Source organism: Psammomys obesus, unplaced genomic scaffold (genome assembly GCF_907164565.1).
Source record: "Psammomys obesus unplaced genomic scaffold, mPsaObe1.curated_primary_1811, whole genome shotgun sequence".
Classification (NCBI taxonomy): domain Eukaryota; kingdom Metazoa; phylum Chordata; class Mammalia; order Rodentia; family Muridae; genus Psammomys; species Psammomys obesus.
In genome coordinates this window covers 3,166,973-3,190,937 of record NW_026590503.1, presented here as the reverse complement: position 1 = coordinate 3,190,937, position 23,965 = coordinate 3,166,973, and the positions used below count along the sequence as shown (strand labels likewise).

At 44.2% G+C, this 23,965-nt stretch overlaps 1 protein-coding gene across 1 annotated transcript in view; it reads left to right on the top strand.

The window, feature by feature from the left end:
* The first annotated feature begins 11,173 nt into the window (after positions 1–11,173).
* Positions 11,174–23,965, top strand: part of Ncapg2 (non-SMC condensin II complex subunit G2) — a 60,262-nt gene continuing 47,470 nt past the window's right edge. Inside the window, exons 1-6 of the mRNA XM_055607552.1 lie at positions 11,174–11,235; positions 12,881–13,001; positions 19,088–19,276; positions 19,760–19,874; positions 21,440–21,594; positions 22,454–22,588. Coding sequence (XP_055463527.1) covers positions 12,924–13,001; positions 19,088–19,276; positions 19,760–19,874; positions 21,440–21,594; positions 22,454–22,588 — 672 coding nt within the window. The 5' untranslated portion in view covers positions 11,174–11,235; positions 12,881–12,923. The remainder of the gene's footprint in view (positions 11,236–12,880; positions 13,002–19,087; positions 19,277–19,759; positions 19,875–21,439; positions 21,595–22,453; positions 22,589–23,965) is intronic.

The window sequence follows — 23,965 nt, the reverse complement described above, 5'->3', positions numbered from 1 at the left end:
CCCCCAAAAGACCACCAGGAGACAAGTCCATTGCAAAACACGAGAATCTTTATTTGCAGCTCCACCTGAGACTCTCACAGACACCAAGGCACTGGTATCCAACTGAGAACCTGAAGGTGATTTATAGGTAACAGACCCTCCCAGGGCACCCAAAGCAGGGGAATTCCAGCCTGGCAAAGTGTCTATTGGTTGAAACACAAAAGGGATGTTGCATTTTAAAACTGCTGCTGTGGGAAGCCACAAAAACATTAAAGGTTCTGGCTTCCTTTGTTTGGCTGTTGCTAGGGGAGAGGGGTGATCTGGGTCACTTTCCTTGCAACAGTATCTTTAGTGGGTGGAAAGAAATGCAGCAAGGCTGGCTCCTCTCCACAGCTGGCCAGACAGGTCTCCAGTGCCTGACCTTTGTTCAAGCAACATTCATCTCTAAGGGCTTCTAGGCCTGTCCTGCTGTAAAACAAACAGATCCAAGCCCCATCTGTTTGCAAGACTACTTCTGCCAGGGAATTAAAATTTTCTAAATGGGTGATTGGGTTTTCAAGGCATTGACTGTCTTTATCAGTATCTGCCTTTAAGCTGTTATAATTCTGGTTTGTGTGGCCGGCGCTGCAATGCCAGGTCCTGCTCCAGCTAAGCAGGTCCCCAAGACAATGGCTCATGTCACAGAGCCTCTTCTGACTCAGCATCTCAGCCTGTGAGGTGGGATAAAGGCTGATGGATTTCTCTTTTTTTGTAACTTAAGGCTGACATTGGGGTGGGGATTTCAGGGACCTGGGAAGGCTGAAAGGCTAGTCAAAAGCTAGGCAAGGGAACACCACCTAATTACGGATCCAGCTGACAAGACAGGGAGGTATCACACTGGGTGGACTGGACTGCTTCAGCTTTCAGCAAGTCCAGGTTTCACTTGCAATCCATAGCTGAACCCTGAATGGAGTCTGTCAGCCAGGTGAAAATCTGCTGAGACAAATTCAGAATAGACACAGAAGTTAAATTGTGTCTAGTAAATAGGGGAAGTGAGGAATCCCAAGACCAAGGGAAAAACTCATGTGGGGTCTGTTTGAGCTATGGCAGATCCAGGTCTTCTGACTTTTTTATTTCCTGAGATTCATATGAATTTTACTTTACAAAAGGAAGTATATTAGCATCACCATTGTATTGAGATCCAAACTTTAGAAAAAGCAGGTAACAAGTGTCTACAAGACACCAGGAGTAGACGCATGCCATTAAGACCTAGGAAAAGCTATGGCTTTTGGGTGAGAGATACATATTAGACAGAGATGGTTTTAGCATAATCAGAAGAACCATTAAGTCTATCTCCATAAGACAACCAAGGAGAAGTTAAAATCTTGAGCTTGTGACTGGATAATAAGCAGTGATCCATCAGCTTATCAGAACTATATTGATCAATGTCATAACTCTGAACCTTTGAAATTTTATAACAGTATAAGCACAACAATAGACTAGAAGGGGGAGAGATCTGAACTATCTCCCATTTTCAATATGCCTTAAATTACTTATATCATTACAACTTGTAGCCACATACCTTAAAACACCTTTTTAGACCCACAAACATTTTACAACTTGCACTTACCAACCTTAAAATACCTATTATGTAGTCGCCGGCGACCACCAATAGTAACTGCCTGCACAAGGGACTGGGAATTAAAAGAGACAGAGAACACGAAGGAGTGACACCAAGACAGTGCTCTGATCAAGGTGCCATCTTTATTACAGAGTAAGCCACTTACATAGGCAAACCACAAGGGACTTTCCAAGTAACCATATCCAAGCAAAACAGGAGGCTTAACCAAGCCAAACAGGAGGCGTCTGCTGGAAACAACAATAGTGAGCCAGCATGACTTGCACGCACATGGCCACCTCAGGTCCAGTGGGGTGGCCACCTCCTCATATTTAGACCCTCCAATCTTCCTTGCATTTACCAACTTCGAAGCATCTTCCTAGACCCTCAATTTTTTGGATGCTTACAAGTTAAACTTTCATATCCTCAAACCTGACATAAACTGACATAAACATAGTTATTCACCATAAGACACAGGCAGTTAACATGAAGCCTATGAGCAGGGCAAACCTGTTTGCCTTTCTAAATAAGAGATCTAGTACCTAGTAGTTCTAACTAGCTAATGAATCGACCAATGAACGAACAGTGGATCTAACTGTCTGCTCTTTAGCTGCAAAACTAACTCTAGCTTAGCTTGGCCATCAATGTGATCACAGACCTGAGAAGGATAAATTAAAAGCTAAATAAATGTACCAATCTATGTACTAATCAAAATGACAGATGACTGGTCAGTCCACAACCTGGGCAGTTGTCCCTCGCTTCTGTGGTCTCATGGCATCATGAGCAGAGGAAAAAGAAAACTCATCTTGCCTTCAACAACATGAAACAATGACTCTTCAGGTGTCCACAGTTTTGTCCGCAGTTTAGGCTGAGCCCTAGTGGTGGGTCAGTTGGGGCAGCTTTGCCCAGTGGTTAGCATGCCACAATCTAGAGCTGAAGTCATCTGTTGTGCTCAAATCTTCTCGGAGACCTTGGGAAGCTACTGCCAGGATTTTGGGACTCTCTGTCATAATAAAACCTACATACATTAGATGCCATATTCATCAGATCTCTGACAAGCTTGAGGGCCAGCATATCTGAGGTTAGTCTTTGTCTGTCTTTAGTTATCTGCTCTAAACTGCATCCTGTAAAACGAGAATGTTATAATCTCTAATTCTGGCATATTCCTTAGATAAGTATTTTAGGACCGTATCTATTTCAAGTAGATCTATATAGGCAGTCTTGTAGCTACCCATCATAGGCTTAACCTTGAAAACATAAAGCTCAATCTTGAAACCAACTGCAGTCATTAGCATAACTTTAATTTTATTTCTGAACTAAAATCAAAGCAAAAGGAGGGAGGATGGGATTGAGAGGGGATGGGGAGGGGGCTACAGCTAGGATACAAAGTGAAGAAACTGTAATTAATAAAATAAAACAAACAAACAACTTTCAATCAGATACAGTTCATAGAGGGGCTAGCAGATCTTGCTGATCCTACCACACTGGCCTGTCATTCCGCCAGACCAGAGACTGGAGCAGCAACATATCTGTCGAGCTCAGCCAGACCAGAGACCAGAGCAGTGGCCAAGCTCTGCCAGACCAGAGGCCAGAGACCAGAGAGCAGTGGCTGGGGCTCCGCATACTGTAGTCATCCCTTCGTGCCTCCCTGCCTCTGTCACGGGAACCTGTGGAGCATGGCTGGGCCTCCCTGAAATGGGCAAGAAAAGTCTAGAAAGTTGGAAGCAGTCTAGCCCATGTTTTTTGTTGTCTGAGTCCCGTCCAAAGAAATGAGAACAGTCACCACAGACAGCCAGACAAACACAACGTCAAACAACAGATTCCACCAGGCAAGGGGGGAGGAACCCAAAACCAGTAGTTAGCAGCACTTCCTGTCTCTGTTGGAGAGACCCACTTTCTTCTAGGTCTATCAAACAGAGGGACCCCAGGTCCCTCGCAGTGATTGTGGTAATCCCTGTCCCCACGTCCCCTGGACGTCTCCCAGAGCCCCATGGCCGTGGTCTTCCAGCTCACCAGCTAGAGTACTACCAGCACGACCACTCACTGTGTACCGCCTCCAGGTAGGGTCTGGTTGGTCACACCGGGACCCCTTACCCCCGCCACGCCTGCGTGCAACCGCAACCGACGTACTTTCTCTGTACTCTCAGCGGGAGCCAGCCTCACCTCCTGCCCCTCTGACGATTGCTCTCACCAGTCCATCTACGACTAACCTAAGCGAGCGAGCTGTCTGCACGTCTCCCTCCCTATCTTGTGCTGCCCACCGCGGCTCAGAAGCACGCTTGGTGCCACCACTGCTGCCGCCACACACTCTGGGCGGGGGGGGGGGGGGCAACGCTGGGCTACGCCCGCCCCCCACTGGCGCCTTGGCAGGGGCCAGGACCTGCTGTGGATGCGGGCGGGAGGAGACAGGCTCTGCTCCAGCACCTCCACCGGCCGGTCCCGCCGCTCCTGAGGTGCCTCTGTTAAATTTGATCACAAATTCTGCTCTTCTTTCCACGAGGAGCAGCTCATGGCCTCTCACTCCTCTCCCAGTCCAGAAGCTGCGGAGCCCATGAGCACGCCGCAGGGCCCTCTGTTAAGAAAAACCTAGCCATGTACAAATCGTTCTCCTAATACCTAAGCCCTACTCCTATCTCTAAAACTATACTTTCCAACTCTTAAAAACAAAAAAAAATCCTCTCTCGTTTCTTTTTCTGCTCTCAAAAAATGTCTTAATATTAAACTGTAAACTTTAAGATGACTATATGGTATGAAAACATTTTAAAACTTCTTAACCATAATTAACTCTTTATTTTATCTCCTTTTAGACTGAGAAAGCAGGAAGTCACATTTTAAATTGGTACGGATTTTTATATAAGCTGCAGACCTTTTCATAAACTAATACATACAGGAAAGTATTATATTCTCTTTATGGACTATGCTTATGATTTTAAGGCTCCATCTTAATAGGGATGGAACTTAAAATCTTAGTCTTTAATGCAGATCTATTTGAGCTAGACATGGTCCTCAAACTCCTATTTGGAGAATATGGTGTAAATATAGATCATGGCATTCTGTTTTATGTCTATACGGTGTAGTTTAGAGCGGATAACTAAATACAGAGATAGTTGCTTAACTGAAATATACTGGCCTTCAAACCTGTCAAAGATCTGCTGAATATGGCATCTAACATGCATAATCTTATGACAGACAGAGTCTCGTATCCTAACAGTGACTCCCAAGGTGGTCTTTGAGAAGATTTGGGCACAACAACAGAGGACTTCAGCTCTGGATTGTGGTATGCTAACCACTGGACAAGACTGACCCAATTGACCAGCTGCTAGGGCCAGCCTGAACTATGGACAAACTGGAACCTGGACAGTTATTGTCTCACATTGCAGACAACAAGGTGACATCGATTTTTCGCATGTTCTCCTTCCACAGGAAAAACTTACCTTCTGCACCTAGTGAGCAGGCTGTCTGCCCGCGTCGCCATGGAGACCTGGGACCACTGTCCAGGTGCTGGACTGACTGACTAGTCATCTCTATCACTTTGATAAATACATAGATTCATTTAGATTATAATTTATCCTTCTTTGGGCTTCTATTATGTTGACAGCTAAGACCAGGCCTTAAGCCTCACTCCTAGAGCTGTTACTGTCAGGTCTAGATAGACCCATTCATTACCAGACTCAAAATGGGCCTCAGATGTAACCTTTTACCATTCCTTTAGTTAACAGACAATGAATGCTCACAGCAGTCTCACCTACGTCTTGTGTTAAATAGGAAAAGATCTAAAGATGCAGAAATTTAAGTTATAAAGAAAAGCTTCTAAGAAAGTTTCTGAGGCTATAAGAAGGCGTTTAAAGGTTGGATAAGTGCAAGTTATGACGTTGGAAGGTCTAAGGTGATTTAAAGTATCCTAAGTAGATTTAAAAAAAAAAACACTTCATATTTCTTCCTATTGCTATGCTATTGTGGCTTTAACTGTCCAGGACTTTGACATTTATCACTGGATCTCTGATTTATTAATCTAACTCCGGTTAAAAACAAAACAAAAACATTCCACTATATGATCCACTATCATGGTTCAAGATTTTAAATCTCCTTTGCTTTGTCTTTCAAGTATAGACTTAAAAATTGTCTCTCATTGTGTTAAACTTCTGGGTAGAGGGATGAAGTCCTTCTTTCATGATGTGTACTCATGCTAAAAATTAAGATCAAGTGAGCTTTTGCCCTTTTGGAGGTTGGTCTAATGCAAATTACTGGCCCTCAAGATCTGGTTACTGCCCACCCAATACACCTATCCTTGTTTGTGTAAACCTGCCTAAAACATTATACCTGATTGGTTCATTAAATTACCTAGACCTGGGCAGGGCAGAATGGAGGAGGTTTGGCTAAGGTTCCCAGGGCTTTGGAGGAAGAATCAAGAGAGAATCATGGGATGGATATGGATTGGAAGAGAGGAAGAAGGACAGCACAATGGGTTAGCCTGGAGGTTAGTCTAGATTCTCCTCTGGGATGTCTTCTGGAGATCTTCAGATTCCTACACCTAGCTCCTCCTGCTTTAAGAGCTTCTAAATTTATACGCCTCTGCAACTGAATTTGGCCTCAATATCCCATAGATGACAGATCCAAAATGAAACTTCTTATATTACTGCCAGCGATCGGGTAAATGAAGGTTCACCGTGTTTAAGCTTCTTCTCTTCTTCATTCCAAACTTTTTTTCTTCTTGCTCTCCCAAAAGTTCCAGTTCCCCCAGTTTCTCTCCCTAAACTATTTAACTTTGTCTTTGCCTGTGTGTGTGTGTATTTTCGTGTCTTGCCAGGTGTCTCCTATGTCTGTGACAGTCAAAGCAGCTACCCACAGGTGCTCCAGTCTGATCTCACAGGCTGTGCCAAGCCAGGCCTGGACTTTTCTCACACATCCTAGACAGCAAATACAGCAGCCTGCTCTTCCTGGACTTGGCTAACATTTCAGCCTTTTGGCTTCCCTGCCCCAGTGTCAGTAGCCAAAGATGATTGATTTCTTTGCCTGTTATCCATTTATCATCAACAAAAGGCTGGAATGGTGTGCTTTGGATCTAGGACAAACAGTTCTAGCTCCTCCCAACATTCCTCAGTCCCTACCTGCTGCTGGGCACAGCTGGCAAACCCCGTCCTCTACCCTGAACTTTCCAGGGAAGGGACTTCTTCTTCAGCATATAACCTGGACCTCCTGCTCTCCCTCTTTCTCTGCCCCTTGTATTCGAAGAGCTTCTCCCAGTGAGCCTACATTTTTGTGCTTTACGTACTGTACTTTGACTTGCCTTGCATGAGAAGCAGCCCAACGCCTTCATTCCTGCCTCGCCGCCCCTCTGTAGCTCTTTTTTAATTATAGGAAAAGGGAGGAATGTTAGCATACAGGCAGCCCGCCTCTAGGTTGCTAAGCAACCTGTGACATCCTCAGCTGTTACCCGAGGGGGAACCAGGATAAAGGACCCCCCTCTTTAACCCTAACCCTAACTCCATCTCTTGAAGGTCATTCTCTCCACTCCTAGGGCAGTAAAGATGGCTGTTGTCACACCATGGGTCCTGGTCACCCAGATTAAGAAAGGAGAAGTTCAATAAAGATGTTGCTGCCAAATGGCTTGTCTCTGGACTATGGACCCATTGAAATCAAGACTTTACTGAGCTGGCCCTTCCACTCCCTGCCCCTTCACATCCTACTGAGGCTTTGTTTTGCACTTTATGGGTGAAGAAAGGATGTGGTTCCACCCCGCTTGCCCACAGGCGTGGACTGGAAACTGAGGAAGACAGATGCAGGGAAAGTATTAGCTAGTGTGACTACAGACTAGCAAGCCACACTCCACCTTTACCTTTACTCCTCGTGCCCACTTAGGACAATTCAGATAGGAATACAGAGTCAACAATTCTATGCATGCCCTGTAGCTGGGCCCCTAACTGCCAGAAATCCACTGCAAAAATTGGGGTTGTAAAACTGAGTAAGAAGTTTTGTCCTCTAACAAAATGAGCCAGTTCAAATCAAAGCATAAAGGCAGGTTTTTTGGGGGCAGCTCTTGGGGGGGACTGGTCCCAAGGAACCAAGGAAGTCATACAGAGGGAGACAGAGAAGAGCAGGGAGAGAGAGAAAGCATGTGCACACACAGAAAATCTAGAGAAGGGGGGAACCAAAATGACAGGATTCTATAGGGCAGTCCCACCCCTGAGCTGGAGAACTCAAGGCAGAGGGCAGGGTATACCAGTAATGCCCTGTAATGTGTAGGGACAGAGGGATGCTGGGAGAACCAGGAGGCCAGGTCCACTTAGGTATGTTGAAGAGGCACCTCGGCTGCTGTCCTGGGTCTGAAAAGGAATGCTGAGGCTTTCTGAAATTTTTCTTTAAGAAGATTCTGGCCTTGGGAAATGGGAAAAAAACTGGGAACCAGTCTTTATGCCACAGGAAGAGACCCCTGGGGAAAGAGTTGATCATTTTCAGCCAAAAATCAACCAGGATTGCTGGTTATGCTTAAACACCTGCTCCCCCGCCCCCCACTACATAAAAGGAACTAAACAGACTGTCAGCCCTTTGAAAACACTGTGACTGGAGCCACCACCAATTAACGCTAGAGGACTTAGAAAAGACTACAACTTGTCTAATGTGTAAAATCTTTAATTCAGACACTTCCCCTTATTCTGACACCTGCTGTTCTTTTTATGGACTAATTCATATAACAGTAATACTATCAAGTCCACGAGACTACTTGGAGGGCATGTACTAATGGTTTGACTAAATGTGCCTCTTTTGATGCTTCCAAAATAACTAGTCTGGTTGATCAGGACCTAGGAATATTAAAAGTTTGTTTCTGAAAACAACAGATTTTTCTTGCAGAAATGACTTTACAAAATTGTTGAGACTTAGACTTACTTCCCATGAGATAAAGGACACTAGGTCTGGCTTTGGGAAAAACCTTTCATTTCTATCCTAAGTGATCAGGAGTAATTAAACAGGAATATTACTGTGGTTGGAAGGGGGAAAAAAAACCTCAAAAACTGAGAGACAAAGCCATTAATCAGATAATTGGTACAGTCTGTTCTTTTGGTCTCCTGGCTAACTAGTCTATCAGCAATGGATAGAACTTCCCATTCTGATTGAATTTGGCCAATTATGTTATCAGTTCAATAAAACTATTGGTCCTAAGCTATAACTTTTTAAATTTTTTATTTATTTAATGTATATGTGTGCTCTTTCTGCATGTACACCTGTATGCCAGAAGAGGTCATCAGACCCCAGTGTAGATGGTTGTGAGCCACTGTGTGGTTACTGGGAATTGAACTTAAGACCTCTGGAAGAGCAGACAATGCTCTTAACCACTGAACCATCTCTCCAGCTCCAGCTATATCTCTTTAGAATAGAATGAGCTCACAGTTTGACTCATTGACTAAGACCAGTGGAATACTGAGCAGGTCCCCAGACCTTAGCACAACTGACTCCATGATGGAAGTGCCATTCTGGCTGTAAAACTTAGCAGGTAGACAGCACCATCTGCATAAACTAAAACAAAGACCTAATCCATAGAAGTCTATAGTTCTAGGAAAGTTTCTTAAATGTGCCAACCTAGCCTTTTGGTTTTGTAATTTTGCTTCTACCTGTTCTTGTTAACTAAATTATGTCAACACAGGACATGAGAAAGGCTCAGGGCTACACCAGGATCCTGAACACCCAGTATAGGCCCAGGCTAGCTAGTAAAGATTTTCTATTGGCTTAAGCTCATGTCTGAGGAGTCTTCTCTGGTGGATCCTGCACATTAGAGGATGAGCAGATACTATTACATTTCTTATTTTTGAGAAAGGATCTCATTTATCTCAGGCAGGCCTTGAACTATGTAGCCAATATGACCTTTTCTCTCGTTTCCAGTCGTGGAATATTGGGATTTCAGGTGTGTTCCATCTGTTTACATAGGGCTTATCATTGAAGCTAGTGCGTCGTACAAGCTAGGAAAACATTGTACAAACTGAGCCACTTCACTAGCTGAAGCCTCATTTTGTTATTATTTGCTTTGGGGGGAGGGGTGTTTTTGAACACATTGCAAACCAGGGAAGCACAGAGTTGTTACTGGCCTAAGTCACTAGCTGTGAATATTCAGAACTCACTGTTAAACTCATGTTTTTCTGTTTCTTAGCATGAAGCATACCAGTCAGTAATGGCAAAGTGTGTGAAGGAGACTGAGACAGAGGAAAATGGGATTTCTTTTGGACAAGAGTCAGATCTGAATGGGATGGGCAGGAAGCTCAGAACAGCACATGGCAAGTCTGAATGTGGGAGTCCAGCCTCAAGCTGTTTGTTCATACCTTGTAGATGGAACAGAGGGTGCTAAGGCGGGTAGGGACAAGGGGCTGGAGAGGGAGGCAGTCAGGAATGGGAAGTGATTCAAAAGGTGGCTGGCTGTGGGTGGGCTGCCCTTGCCTCTGCGGCTCTTAAACCTCAGAGTTCCGAACTGACCCCATTATCATTTTATACTGTTAAGATTGTTATCTTTGCTGTATCAGGCTAAATACAAATTATTAAAATCATTTTGACCTTTCTGGCTGCCTTTTGTTTCATAGTCAATAGATATCTTGTCCTATGTTGGGTAAGCTGGCTGCCTCAGGGGTAACATCTAAGTCCTTTAAATTCAATCCAGGCAACAGAACTCATTCTGGACACTTTGAGCATGAAAAAGAAATAGTGAAGGAAATAGAACTGACACAACAGTGACTTCATTTGGAGGAAAGCTGGACAGGGAATGGGTATTGGCTGAGGGAGACAGTGGCCAGCAGGGCAGAAAGAGGCCAGAAATAGGGGTAGGGATGTGGGCTGGAAGAAGGGCTGGCTTTGGTTTCCACGTGCAGGAAACCCCAAAGGCCATGAATGACTATGACCAGGCTGGGGAGGGCTGCCCAGTCCTGGCCATGGGCCTGAGCGACATCTGCTGTTGAATCTTGGGAAAGGACAGGCTGGGAGCTGCCATCTTCCTCAGCAGGCTCCTCCCCATGTCTTCATCTGTTTTATACGGTAAGAAAGCTCCACAGATGGGTGACTTGTTTTCTCATTTCTGAAGCTGGGAACTCTAAGCTCATGACAAGGTTCCTGCAATGAACCTTGGGGTCCCTCGGCCTTCTGCCTCCTGTCTTACTGTGTAGCTCTGCTCAACACGCCCCAGTCTCTTCCTAACTCTCTACTTCCCTTTCCCGTTTCTTTAGTTTTCCTCCCCTCCCCTGCTGATGCCTCCCCGTTTTCTCTTCAGCGCCTCCATCTCTCTCTCCCTCCTCTCCTCCTTTACTCCTCCGGCTCTTCATAGTCTCCCCTTCTTTCTCTCCCTCCTCCGTCTGCTCCGCGACCTTCCACGGAGAAGCGGGGAAATCGCACAGAAGCAACGGCAGCACTGCCACGGAAGAACGGGGTAGGAAACGGCGCCGACAGCTCTGCGCGTGCGCGTTCTGTGGCGCGCGGAAACGACTCCCGCCCGAGGCTGAGTCCCGCCCAGGAGGCGGTGCTTGGCCGGTGGGGGTGGAGCCTGGCCGCTTGGGGGCGTGGCCCGGAGAGCGTCAGATCTCGTGAGAGGGGCGACCGGTGACGGGTTGGAGGGCGGGTGCGTCCTGGGCGCGCGCGCAAGGGTTTGAATCTGGTCCGAGCGCGGGAAACTGTGGGTCCCTGGTGAGGTGAGCGCTGCGCGCCCGGGTCGGTCGGGTGTGAGTGGGATCCGGCGGCGAGCGGGCCGCTCAGCCCGCCGAGGCTCTCCTGTCCGCGGCCGCCGTCGGTGCCGGGCGCTGGTGGAGTGGGCGAGGTGCGGCGGGAGGGCGGAGCGGGACCCTCTAGGTCCCCGAGCAAGACGAGGGGCTCCTCAGCCAGCATGTCAGCCGGGGACGCGGCCTCTCAGGGAGGAGCGCAGGCCAGGACCTCACTCTGACGAGGGAGGACTCCGGAAGAGGGCCCGGGTGTGACTGGAGAGCACCCAGAACAGGACCTGGGCTCACTAGGGAGGGTGTCAGAGGGATCTGACGCCGAGACCCGCGTCAGAGCAGCGAGGACCCCGGACAGGGGTCCAGGCTGAGTAGGTAGGACCAAAGACCTACACCGGCTGACGAGGGAGAACCCTGCCGGAGTGTGAAACTTGGGAGGTCTCCGGGCACGGCCAGGGAATGACGTGAAGATCCGGCACCGGGCCCGGGAGCTGACTAGGGAGGATCCCAGTCTCGACCCTTGTCTGGGGGCCTGACGAAGTGAAGGCGCTGGTCTTTTGCTTGGGCTGCCTATACGGAGGACCCCGAAGCTACTCCTAGGACTCATCTAGGGAGGACAAATCCAGAAATGGAGTAACAGTTTGTAAGTCCAGCAGATGTAAACATTATATGGCAGACGAAGTTGACAAAGGCATGTACTTGAGTAAACACAAGTGTTTTTAAAAACAGAATTTAAAAAGTGTTCCTATTGGTCGCGTGCCTTTCCCTCTCCATTTTTTTTTTAACAGAAAAAAGTTAGGTTTCACTGTTCAGCCATTTGAATTGGGGAGCGAAGTGGCTGTATTTAAATTTACTTGTGTGAAGAGTTGTCAAATGGAGATTTTATGCTTTTATTCAATTTGGAATAGGAATATATATTTGCTGTGACTCACTGTATAATTACTGCCAGTAATTTTACATATTGCTGTATTTTTAAAGGTATAGAAGACTTTTAAAAGAGAAGTCCTATTGCAAACATGGTCTATCATTTGCTGTAACTGTTTTGTTAGATTTATGTTTTGAATATGTCATCCTGGCGGCAGGTGTAAGTAAAATTGGGTTTCCTAGGAGAGCGAAGGCAGGAAAGAGTGAGCTAGGTCCCTTGAGCACTCATTATCCTGAAGGTGTGGAGAGGAGGGTGCTAAAGTGGTGAGTGCACCTACAAGCTCCCGGGTGACCTCAGGGCTGTTGTTGAGGTTTTCACTCCCAGTAACAGTCCTTCATTTGAAAAACAAGGGAGGATTGATGAGTGGGATCTTCTTGGAGGAACGGCCCATTAGAAGTGGAGTCTGCTGAATTCAGCTGTGGGGATCTGCCTGAACCTGCTGCAGAAGTCAGACCTTCCCAAGGCAGCAGTGCAAGTAAGATTAGAGGAATGAAGTTTCATTGACAATTGGTAATGACATGGATATTTTGTTTATAACATCAGTAAATATTTTTTCAGATTATTACAGTTTTGTGTCAGAATGTTGTTAGAAACTTATAGTGGTATAAGCATTTCTCACTCTTCTTGAATGTTTGTGTCAAATGAAAACTTACCGGAAAACATGCACATTTAGATTCTGGTTTGATTGTATCCTACCAGGGTTATAAAGCAAGCCCCCTTAGAACAGTCTCATCTATCTGTCATGGAAAAACGTGAGGCTTTCGTCCAAGCAGTATCTAAGGAGCTGGTTGAAGAGTTTCTGCGGTTTGTTCAACTTGATGTAAGTTGTGTGTTTGAATTTTATTGTATTTTTTACTCTGGATATAAATATTATTCTAAAATCATGTCACTAAGTGAAATACAATTCTCTTGGTGAGTCCTTGGGGGTGAATGTTTATTTTTAAAAGGATAAGTAAATTCTTTAGAATTGAATGGACCCGCTTTTTGGCTGAGTTAAAAAGTAGAAGATATAAAAAGTTAACCAAAGAGCCCATTGAACTGAAGCAGATCCCTAAGGACTGGAGAAGGCAGGTTGTGTTTTAACCTGAAGAGGTTTGTTGGGGCCAGAATGCAGTGACAGACACAAGGGGGGAAAGGCAGTGAAAAAAAAAAAGAAGAGAAACTATTACTTTTCTATTGCTGTGATAAAACATGACTAAAGCAACTTATGTAAGACCTTATTTCTGGCTTTATGCGTCCAGAGGGACACAGTGGGAGCAGGAAGCTGAGAACCCGTATCCTCAACTGTAAGCACACGCATAGCAGGCTAGAAGGGGGTTACCTGATTAGTGACATACTTCCTCCATCAAGACTGTACCACTTAAAGCTCCCAAAACAGTGCTGCCCACTGGGGACCAAATGTTTAGATACCCAATTCCATAGGGGGCATTTCTCATACAGATGACTGCAGAGACCTTCTTTGCGATTTTAGAAAGCTCAGAGTTTGTCCAGTGGGTAGAGAGTGGCCAGCACGTAGACAGGAGAGGAACCCCAGTGGAAGAAAACTAGGACAGAAGACAGTGAGAAGACGGAAGCAAGATTCGCCTCTGGGAATGCTTGTGTGCCTGCATGCATGGAGCAGGTTGGGGGACCAAGCCTGGTAGCTGGAAAGTAAGGTACTGCTTATCATTGCTAGTGGATTTAGGTGAAGTTGGAAGCCTTCAACTGCAGGAACAGCAGTGCAGTTTGGTTACATATGATGACAATGGCACGGCCTAGGTGTAGGGAAAAGATGACCATCAGGAGGATGTGTTCAGGGTGATGGCCATGAGGCAGTTTGACAGTCTGTCTAGGCTAGAGCTAGAAAAGGAGCCATTAGCTGTAGGTGGGATCTTCTGCTTTGGGAGTGTACAGTTATGTATGGTAGTATAAGGTATGGGAACAGTGGAGAGAGCTAGAGTGGAGCTCTGCACTGCTGTTTTGATAGTAGTTAATGCTAGGTCAAGAGGTAGAGTAAGAAACCAGCTGACAGGGATTAAAAGGTAGGAGGGACTTTTGAGTTGAGGGTTTTTTAACACAGCGTTGGGGAGTATGAGGAGCTTTAGCTGTCTGGCTTTTTGGGCCTAAAGATGTGTGCTGGAGTTGGCTGAACCACACCATATTCACCTGTTTACAATAAACAAAGTTCTTGGAGTAAAGGTGTGTGATAGGGCTCAGCCACACCTACCAAGAAGCAGGGTTTTACAGTTGCAATTTTGGGGTTTGCAATGGTATCAAGTTCCTGCAACAGGAAGAGATGTGCATTTTGCTATGACACATTCAAGATAGGAATCTAATAGAACACCGTGACACACATTGAGTCATTAATATACACAAATGCTATAGGAAGTGGTGATGCGTCCCCTTGAGAAAGAATGGGAGTTTATAGTTAGAAGTCAATGGTCAGCTTGCACAGCCCTTGCCATTCTTGTGGGAAAGGGGAAAGGACAAGAGAGCAGAAAAAGAAAAAGATAAACTAGTCCCATGGAACATTAGTGCTTAAGTGTACAGTGTAGTGGTTAGTGGGTTTGGGAGGTAAGGAATTGTGGTCCATAGAGGGGTGGAGCTAATTAATTAATTAGTTAATTTTTTAAGAAAGTACCTTTGTGTTAGGAAAAGTGTACCCTGATAGAGTCACATGCCTATAACTCTTGAATGATTCCAAAATAATGAATGATTCTAGGACAAAGAATACAGCCATTGAAGCTGGGCACAGTGGCGCACGCCTGTAATCCTAGCCTTTGGGGAGGCAGAGGCAGATAGATCTCTGTGAGTTGGAGGCCAGCCTGGTCTACAAATCGAATCCAGGACGGTCAAGACTACCCAGAGAAACCCTGTCTCAAAATACAAACAAACAAAATGCAGCAGTTGGTAAGCACTAAGTCCACACTGAATTATTCTGTGTGTGTTTGACCTTGTGTGTGCGCATTAACGTTGGTGCACATGTGGAGTCAGACGGTGGTCTTCGGTTGCCTCCACCTGTTGTTTGAGACAGGGTGTCTCGTGAGTCTGGAGCTGTGGCATGGAAGCTCTTATACTAGCCAAGAGCTTCCAGAGATCCTCTCGTCACCCACCTCAGAAGGTAGGAGTGCAGTCAGGCTGCCATGCCCAGCTTCTTCAGGGAGTTCTGGGACCCAAGCTTGGATCTTTACAAGCACTTGACCAAATGAGCTCTCTCTCCACCCAGTGTTCTCTTGAAACTTGTACTTAAGTGTGCAGTTAGGTTTCATTATGCTTTTTTTTTTACCTTAGTTTCTTGTTTGTTTTTGTGTAATTTTCTCTCCTCTCTTTCCCATCTCTTTGCTCCACTCCCATATGCTTCTACCCTTTTTGCATACGTGTCACACTTTGACTTTTGGGGTGCTCTCTGTTACTCCCCACACTGCTTTTTGCCCTTTCATGGGCTTTGTAGTTTAACAAACTATGCCCACTTTCACACCCACTTAATATGCATAATACATATTAGCATTAAAAGTTAGGATCTGCATATGAGGAAGGATAGGCAGTGTCTGATGAAGCTGGGTCACCTTCATTAATGCAGTGCTATGTAGGTTTTCCTTCAGATCTCATTTTTCTTTACAACTAACTGAAATCACATTGTGTGTGTGTTAATGTATGCATTAAGATCCTCAAGACGTGAAAGTTTAACCATTGTTTTCAGTACATGCTTATGTTTTATTTCATGTGTATTGGTGTTTTCCCTGCAATGTATATCTGTGTGAGAGTGTCGGATCCTATGGAACTGGTCTTCTAGACAGTTGTGAGCTGCTATGTGGTGCTGGGAATTGAACCCAGGTCCTCTGGAAGAGCAGACAGTGTTCTTAAAAACTGAGCCATCTCTCCAGCTCCCACATTCACGTTTTAACAGTTATCACAATAATAACCTTTATAGTCATGCTTTTCCAGATCCAGGATGCAGCCAGGAACAGCTTTGTCACGTCTCTTCGGAGCTCTTTACACTGGGAGGTATTCCAGCCTTCCTGTGCTTGTCACAGCCCTGGCAGGTGGAGAGTCTCCTTTTCAGCAGGGGCTGCTTGGAAATGCCTTTCAGGATGGCCTTGTTACAGGGGGTCATTGGGGGGTGCTTGCACTCACCCTAGCGACTTACTGCTTCCTCTTTGTAACCATGGGCTGCCTGAAGAAAACATGACTGTGCGTGAAAAGTGTGCTTTCAGAACACTTCCACCAGCTCATTTAAGAGCTGTGGAGGGTTCTTACCAGAGTCTTTTACTATGATGGCTATAACATTGTTATTTGTGAACTCTATACTTCAGGATTTATTCATTGGCGCCCTCAGCATGCCAGTGCTACTAGTGAATGATTTGTTATTTATTAACTTAAAACCTCATCGAAGCTGTGAGCTATAATCTATTATTGTCACTATACCTGGCTTAGGTTGTTCCAGAGCAGCTGCAGGAAAGTCTCTCGGATTGGGTTTTGCACCTTTTTGATAATAACTGTTTTTACTCTGTCAGAAAGATGTGGTCAGTCTGCCCAAAGTGAGAAGACAGTCTAGCAAGCTGGAGTGGGCGCGGGAGTGGGATTTGGGGGATTGGGAAAGGACTCTGATTCAGGAAGAGGTTGCTGTCAGGGCAATGAGAAGCAGTCATTGGTAGCATGAAGAACTGGATGGGAGGGAATCTGACCCTTTCCAATATTTGCCTCCAATATAGTTTTGTTTCTGATGACAGGACATTTGAATTGATAATGGACATTTGAACTGATTTTAGGGATTTTGAGTACATGAAATTTTAATCTTTAAAGATCTGGTCCTTAAGGAAGAAGAAGTAGAAGAGAGAGTTGATGCTTTCTGTTTGGTAATTTTGTACCTTTTCCCTGTTAGGAAAGGATTTAAAAAATAAGTCAAATACTTTGCTTTGCAGAAGTTTTTCAGTTTCATGAGGTCCCATTTATTGATTGTTGATCTTAGAGCCTGTGCTGTTGGTGTTCTGTTCAGGAAGTTGTCTCCTGTGTCAATGAGTTCAAGGCTTTTTCCTACTTTTTCTTCTAACAGGTTTAGTGTATCTGGTTTTATATTGAGGTCTTTGATCCACTTAGACTTTAGTTTTGTGCAGGGTGATAAGTATGGATCTATTTGTATTTTCCTACATATAGCTATCCAGTTAGACCAGCACCATTTGTTGAAGATGCTATCTTTTTCCATTGCATGATTTTGGCATCTTTGTTAAAAATTAGTTGTCCATAAGTGTGTGTGTTTATTTCTGGGTCTTCTGTTTGATTCCATTGATCCACTATTCTGTTTCTATGCTATACCATGCAGTTTTTATTACTGTTGCTTTGTCATCTGAGCAAAACGACATCCTACAGACTGGGAAAGTATCTTCACCAACCCTATATCTGACAGAGGGCTAATATCCAGAATATATAAAGAACTAAAGAAGTCAAACAGCAACAAATCAAGTAATCCAATTAAAAAATGGGGAACCGAGCTAAATAGAGAATTCTCAATAGAGGAATGTCGAATGTCAGAGAAACACTTAAAGAAATGCTCAGCATCCTTAGTCATCAGGGAAATACAAATCAAAATGACCCTAAGATTTTATCTTACACCCATCAGAATGGCTAAGATGAAAAACTTAAGTGACAACACATGCTGAAAGAGGATGTGGAGAAAGGGGAACCCTCCTCCACTGCTAATGTACAACCCTCCTCCATTGTACAACCACTTTGGAGGTCAATCTGGTTCTTTCTCAGACAATTAGGAATAGTGCTACCTCAAGATCCAGCCATACCACTCCTGGGTGTATACCCAAAAGATGCTCAAGTATACAACAAGGACGTTGGCTCAACCATGTCTGTAGCAGCTTTATTTGTAGTAGCCAGAAGCTGGAAATAGCCCAGATGTCCTTCAGTTGAGGAATGGATACAGAAATTGTGGTAATTTACACAATGGAATACTCCTCAGCAATTAAAGACAAGGAAATCTTGAAATTTGCAGGCAAATGGTGGGAACTAGAAAAGACCATCCTGAGTGAGGTATCCCAGAAGCAGAAAGACACACATGGTATATACTCACTTATAAGTGGATATTAAACATATAGGATAATCATACTAAAAATCTATATACCTAAAGAAGCTAATCAAGAAGGAGCACTCTGGGTAAGATGCTCAGTCTTTATTCAGAAAGGCAAACGGGATGGACATCGGAAGAAGGAGAAAACAGGGAACAGTACAGGAGCCTACCACAGAGGGCCTCTGAAAGACTCTACCCAGCAGAGAATCAAAGTAGATGCTGAGGCTCATAACCAAACTTTGGGTAGAGTGCAGGGAATCTTATGAAAGAAGGAGGAGATAGAAAGACCTGGAGGGGACAGGAGCTCCACAGGGAAGAAAAAAATTGGGGCACAGGGATCTTTTCTCAGACTGATACTCCAACCAAGGACCATGTATGGAGATAACCTAGAACCCCAGCACAGATGTAGTCCATGGCAGCTCAGTGTCCAAGAGGGTGCCCTAGTAATAGGAACAGGGACTGTCTCTGACATGAACTCAGTGGCTGGCTCTTTGATTACCTTCCTCTAAGGGGAAAGCAGCATTACCAGGCCACAGAGGAAGACAATGCAGCCAGTCCTGATGAGACTTGATAGACTAGGGTCAAATGGAAGGGGAGGAGGTCCTCCTCTATCAGTGGACTGGGGGCGGTGTCATAAGAGAAGAAGAGGGAGGGAAGGTGGGATTGGGAGTGAGGGAGGGAGGGGGCTGCAGCTGGAATACAAAGTGAATAAAGTGTAATAAATAAATAAATTAATTAAAAAAATAAGCCAAATGCTTAAAAATATCTAATTTATTAGTTAAGCTTTTCTATTAATACCAGTATGAAAAGAATACAACTAATTTTTCATATATTGTGTTTTTTTTATTTTACAGAAAAATTCTTCTGATCCTTTTAGCTTAAGTGAGTTACTAGATGAATTATCAAGGAAACAGAAAGAAGAATTATGGCAAAGGCTGAAGGATTTACTCACAGAAACGTTGTTGGAGAGTCCTGTGGATGGGTGGCAGACAGTAGAAGTCCTGGGTGAAACTGAAATGGAGTCAGAGCACAGTCCAAAGATGGTATTTGCCTTCCAGAAATAAAAATAGTTCCTCTTTACTGTGTTAAGAGATTGTTTATTTGAATAATAGAACTTTCTTTTTGAGACAGAGTCTCACTGTTTGTCATGGCTGTCCTGGAACTCACATGAATGCCAGGCTGGCGTCAAACTCTGAGAGATCACCTACCTTAGCTTCCTCAGTGCTGGGATAAAAGGTGTGCACCATCATGCCCAGCTTGAATATTTTAATAACTTTTAAGTTGAGAAAATGTGCAATATGCTAGTTCTGTTCATTGTAATTTTACCTGCTGCCCAGCCCTGCTGCTGCTGTTCTACTTACTCCTCAGTGTTACAGTTCTTTTAGGGCATTTGACTTATATTAAATTTTAATCTACCTTTTAGAGGTGGCTTCATTTTGGAAATTTAGACTATTTGATTTTTTTAAAAACAAGTTGAGTGTTAAGTTCCTTATTTAACGCATTATCTTCTAATGTTTAATTTCTAGAAAAAGAGCATAGAAATAACATACGCAATTGCAACTGTAATTCTTGCTTCTATATCTATAATAAATGAACATGAGAACTATGGGGCCCTCTTGGAATGTGCTGTTATATTGAATGGTAAGTGTGTATTTGTTAGTGGCCACTAACATGACGTGTTTTAAAAAGAAATCACCTATGTTCACCAGCAGGGTGGCAATCTGAAACAAAAATGTAAAGACATGTCTTCGCTCTTAAGTTCTCTTCTGTCCGGGCACTCTGAGCAATTCAGTTGCCCAGGCTCCGTTTCAGGGTTTCAGAGGATGAACTGGTTGTGAGCTGCTACTGCTGCTGCTGCTTGCAGCTTTTTTAGGATAGTTTGCCTGGGTTCACAGGACTAATGATAATAAGTGCTTGTTTGAAAGGACATCTCTGACCACAGATTTCTCAGTTTGTGCTATTGCCACAGAGCCCAAGAGTCAGTGTCATTGGATTTTTTTCTTACGGGATGACCATGTGGAGTTGTTGATTCCCATGATTCTTGTTAACTTTTAACTGAGCCTGTAAAGGTGTTTTTATTAAACAGGTATACTAGTCTGAATTAAAGACAAATCAAGTTACAAAGTACTTATACAAAATTATTTTATAGATATAACAGCAGTTTTATTTTACAGATTTTTAAAAAATTATTTATTATGTATACAATGTTCTGTGCGCATGTACAGAAGAGGGCACCAGATCTCATTATAGATGGTTATGAGCCACCATGTGGTTTCTGGGAATTGAACTCAGGACCTCTTGGAAGAGCAACCAGTGCTCTCAACTTCCGAGCCATCTCTCCAGACCCCTATTGTATAGATTTTAAAGAGCTATCTTTTGAGTACTTGGCCTACTTGGGTACCACTTGGGTACTGGGGCAGCTTCCTATCAAGTTCTTAGTTTTTGCATCACTTGGATTTTTTATGTCTTTAGGATGCTGCTTTAGTCTGATTTCTTGAAATTAGTATATTTTTCCCTTTTTAATATTTTACACTTTTAGTATGTTTTTAATTGAGATAGAATTACATCTCTAATCCCTTCCAGCTATCCTCTCTCCAACCTCTGTCTTTGTTACCACCCCAGTTAGTAGTGTCTTTTCTTTGACTATCTTAAATTACGTCAGTTTCCAAGTGCTTTCTGAATTTTACTACCAGTTTATTGATCTTCTCCAAATACCTGGTAAAATGAGTGCTGTTGTAGTTGCTTCCAGACTTCCCGTGACTCTAAAAGCTTTATGTGTATATAATGGTGTTCAGGCGCCTGTGGGTATTAAGAGCACACTGTTATTTAATCATCGAGCCTTTTTGTTTCTGAAAGCAATAGCTCTCATATTCACTGTGACTTGCTTTGGTTGTCTCCGCCTTTGAGCCTAGACCTGAGGCTAGTGTGTGGAGATTGAGGTGGATTGTGGTCTGGACCTGTCCTACTAATAGTGATGTATTGCTCTGAGGCTTCTAGGTCTAAAGTTCTCTGTTTTGTTGTATCTGTTTTTATAACACAAGTCTTCTTTTGGCTAAGTCCATAAATGATGTTTATTTGGCAAGTTAAACTAATATTTGCTTAGCAAGGCCTTGTACCAAGTCATAATACTCTATAGTTTTGAGTTTGAATTGGTAATAATCTTCTTAATTACAGAAATTAAGAAATTAATTTGTGCTGTGTTTTAGGCATTTTATATGCATTACCTGAATCTGAACAGAAACTCCAGAACTCTATTCAGGATCTGTGTGTCAGATGGTGGGAAAAGGGCCTGCCTGCCAAGGAGGACATGGGAAAGACTGCGTTTATCATGCTGCTAAAGAGAAGTCTGGAGACAAAAACAGTATGTTTGCTTCCCTCAGGCCATGCTTAGTGAGGGGTGGATTAGGTGTTAAGGATTTGGACTCTATAGCTTCCCAGTTTATGGGCGTTTGTTACAGGGATCTTAAGAGGTCAAGGGGGGGTGCGCAGTCCACAGCCAGATTTAAAGTTGGCTTTTGTTCTTTCCTCACGCTGTGGCTGCTGTCCTCTTTGTCACATCATGGTGCCCTACCTCCAAATCTTGATACTAGTTCTGCAGTGGAAAGAAAGCAGGGGTCCAGGAGGGCCAAGCTTTCTCAGACTAGCTGTGCTGGTCGATTTTCTGAGTTGTTGATGGAGGGTGGAAGGAGGTGCCCGTGACTCTGGTCCTCTGAGAGCAAGACCAAGCAGGTAGTCAGGAGTGTGAGTAAAAGGCAGGGTGCTTCGGGATTCCTATGGGAATCATTTCATTTACGGTGGAGCCTCAGGGAAGGTGAGGCTGGGACAAGAGAAACAGTTTTGAAGTTTGAGGCCAGCCAGGGCTGTGTAAAGCCCTATTAAAAAACAAAGAAATAAGTGAAAAACCAGAAAAAAAAGGTAAAAACTATTTGGTGGAACTAGACAGAGATTTTGCAGGGTTTCACTGTGTAGCCTTGGCTGTCCTGTAACTAGTTCTGTAGACCAGGCTGGCCTCAAACTCACAGAGGTCCTTCTGCCTCTGCCTCCTGACTGCTGGGATTAGAGGCATGTATCACTATTTTCATTTGTTACTAATTTTTGATGATTCTGTAATCTTCATTATTTATGACAAAATAATTTTTTAGATTGAAATACAACTTCACAGAAAACAAAACAAAATAAGTTTGACATTGTTCTCTCCTGTGTCACTGTGTCGTTTCCAGGGTGCGGATGTGTGTCGGTTATGGCGCATCCATCAGGCTTTATACTGCTTTGATTATGATTTGGAGGAAAATAGAGGAATTAAAGACATGCTACTTGAGTGCTTCATAAATGTTAATTACATTAAGAAGGAAGAGGTAAGTAGGTTTTCTTTTTGGTTTGTTGGAAGCTCTCCTCAAGTTCGTGTGGCTGTTGTTTGTACTGTGCTGTCTGAGGAAAGCCAGAGTACCTGGTAAGAGCTGGACCTGGTGGCACATACCTTTAATTCTAGCAATGTCGAAGCAGAGGTAGGCAGGTAGATCTTTGAGAGTTCGAGGCCAGCGTGGCCTGCAAAGTGAGTTCCAGGACAGCCAGGGCTGTTACACAGAGAAACTGTATCTCGGAGGGTGGGGGAGAGCTATGAACTTACTCCCATCGCTCACTTAGATGGCCCCAGTGGAGCATGTACAACACAGGTTGTGCCTTTTATTTATTGTTACACTGGATGGGAATTAGCTCAGTTGTACAGTCCTGGGGGGAAGCAGAATGTCACAATTCCACCCAAAGATGAGTACTATATATAGTCCATATATAGTATCATCTATATTACCTATAGACACACATAAATGTAAAAAGCATATCCCTGTGGCTGAGATCTGTCTGTCTCTTACTTCTACAGGTTGTTGTTGTGTGTGTGTGTGTGTGTGTGTATGTGTCCTAGAGTTTCTGTTGCTGTGATAAAATACCATGTCCAAAAATAGCTTAGGGAGGAGAAGGTTTATTTTACCTTACAACTGTCTTGGTCACACTCCATCACTGAAGGAGGTCAGGGCAGAGACTCAAGGCAGGAACCTGGAGGCCAGAACTAAAGCAGAGGCCATGACAGAGTGCTGTTTTCTAGATTGTTTCCCATTGATTGCTCAGCCTGCTTTTATTTGTTTGTTTGTTTGTTTGTTTATTTGTCGTTGTTGCTGCTGTTGCTGTTTTGTTCTTTATTTTTGGAGATGGGTCTCTAGTTTGTAGCCCTGGCTTTCCAGGCCTCAGGTTATTCTTGCTTGAAATGTCTCTCTCTCTATTTTTTTTTTTTTTTTTAATGGAGAAAGGTTCTTTATAACTGGCTGGCCTGCACCTCTTTGTAAACCAAGCTGGTCTTTAACTCACTGAGATCTGCCTGCCCTGCATCCCAGGTACTGGAATTAAAGTCATGCACCTCCAAGCCCCCTCATGCTGCTCTCGTAAACCACCCAGGACCACTTGTCTGTGAGTGTCACCACTAGCAGTGGGTTGGGCCCCACATCACCTGTTAATAAAGAAAGTGCCCCACTGGCTGGCCTGCAGGCCAGTCTTGTGGGATATTTCTCAGTTGAGGTTCCCTCCCCTCAGGTGACTCTCGAGTGTATCAGTTGACAGAGCACCACCGCATGGGGTGAGGAGGGTGAATATGCTGAGAATTGATCCCAGAGCCGCACGTATGCTACGTAAGTGCTCTACTACTGAGCCTCCCCGGCCACATAATTGTGTTTTACTACTGAGCC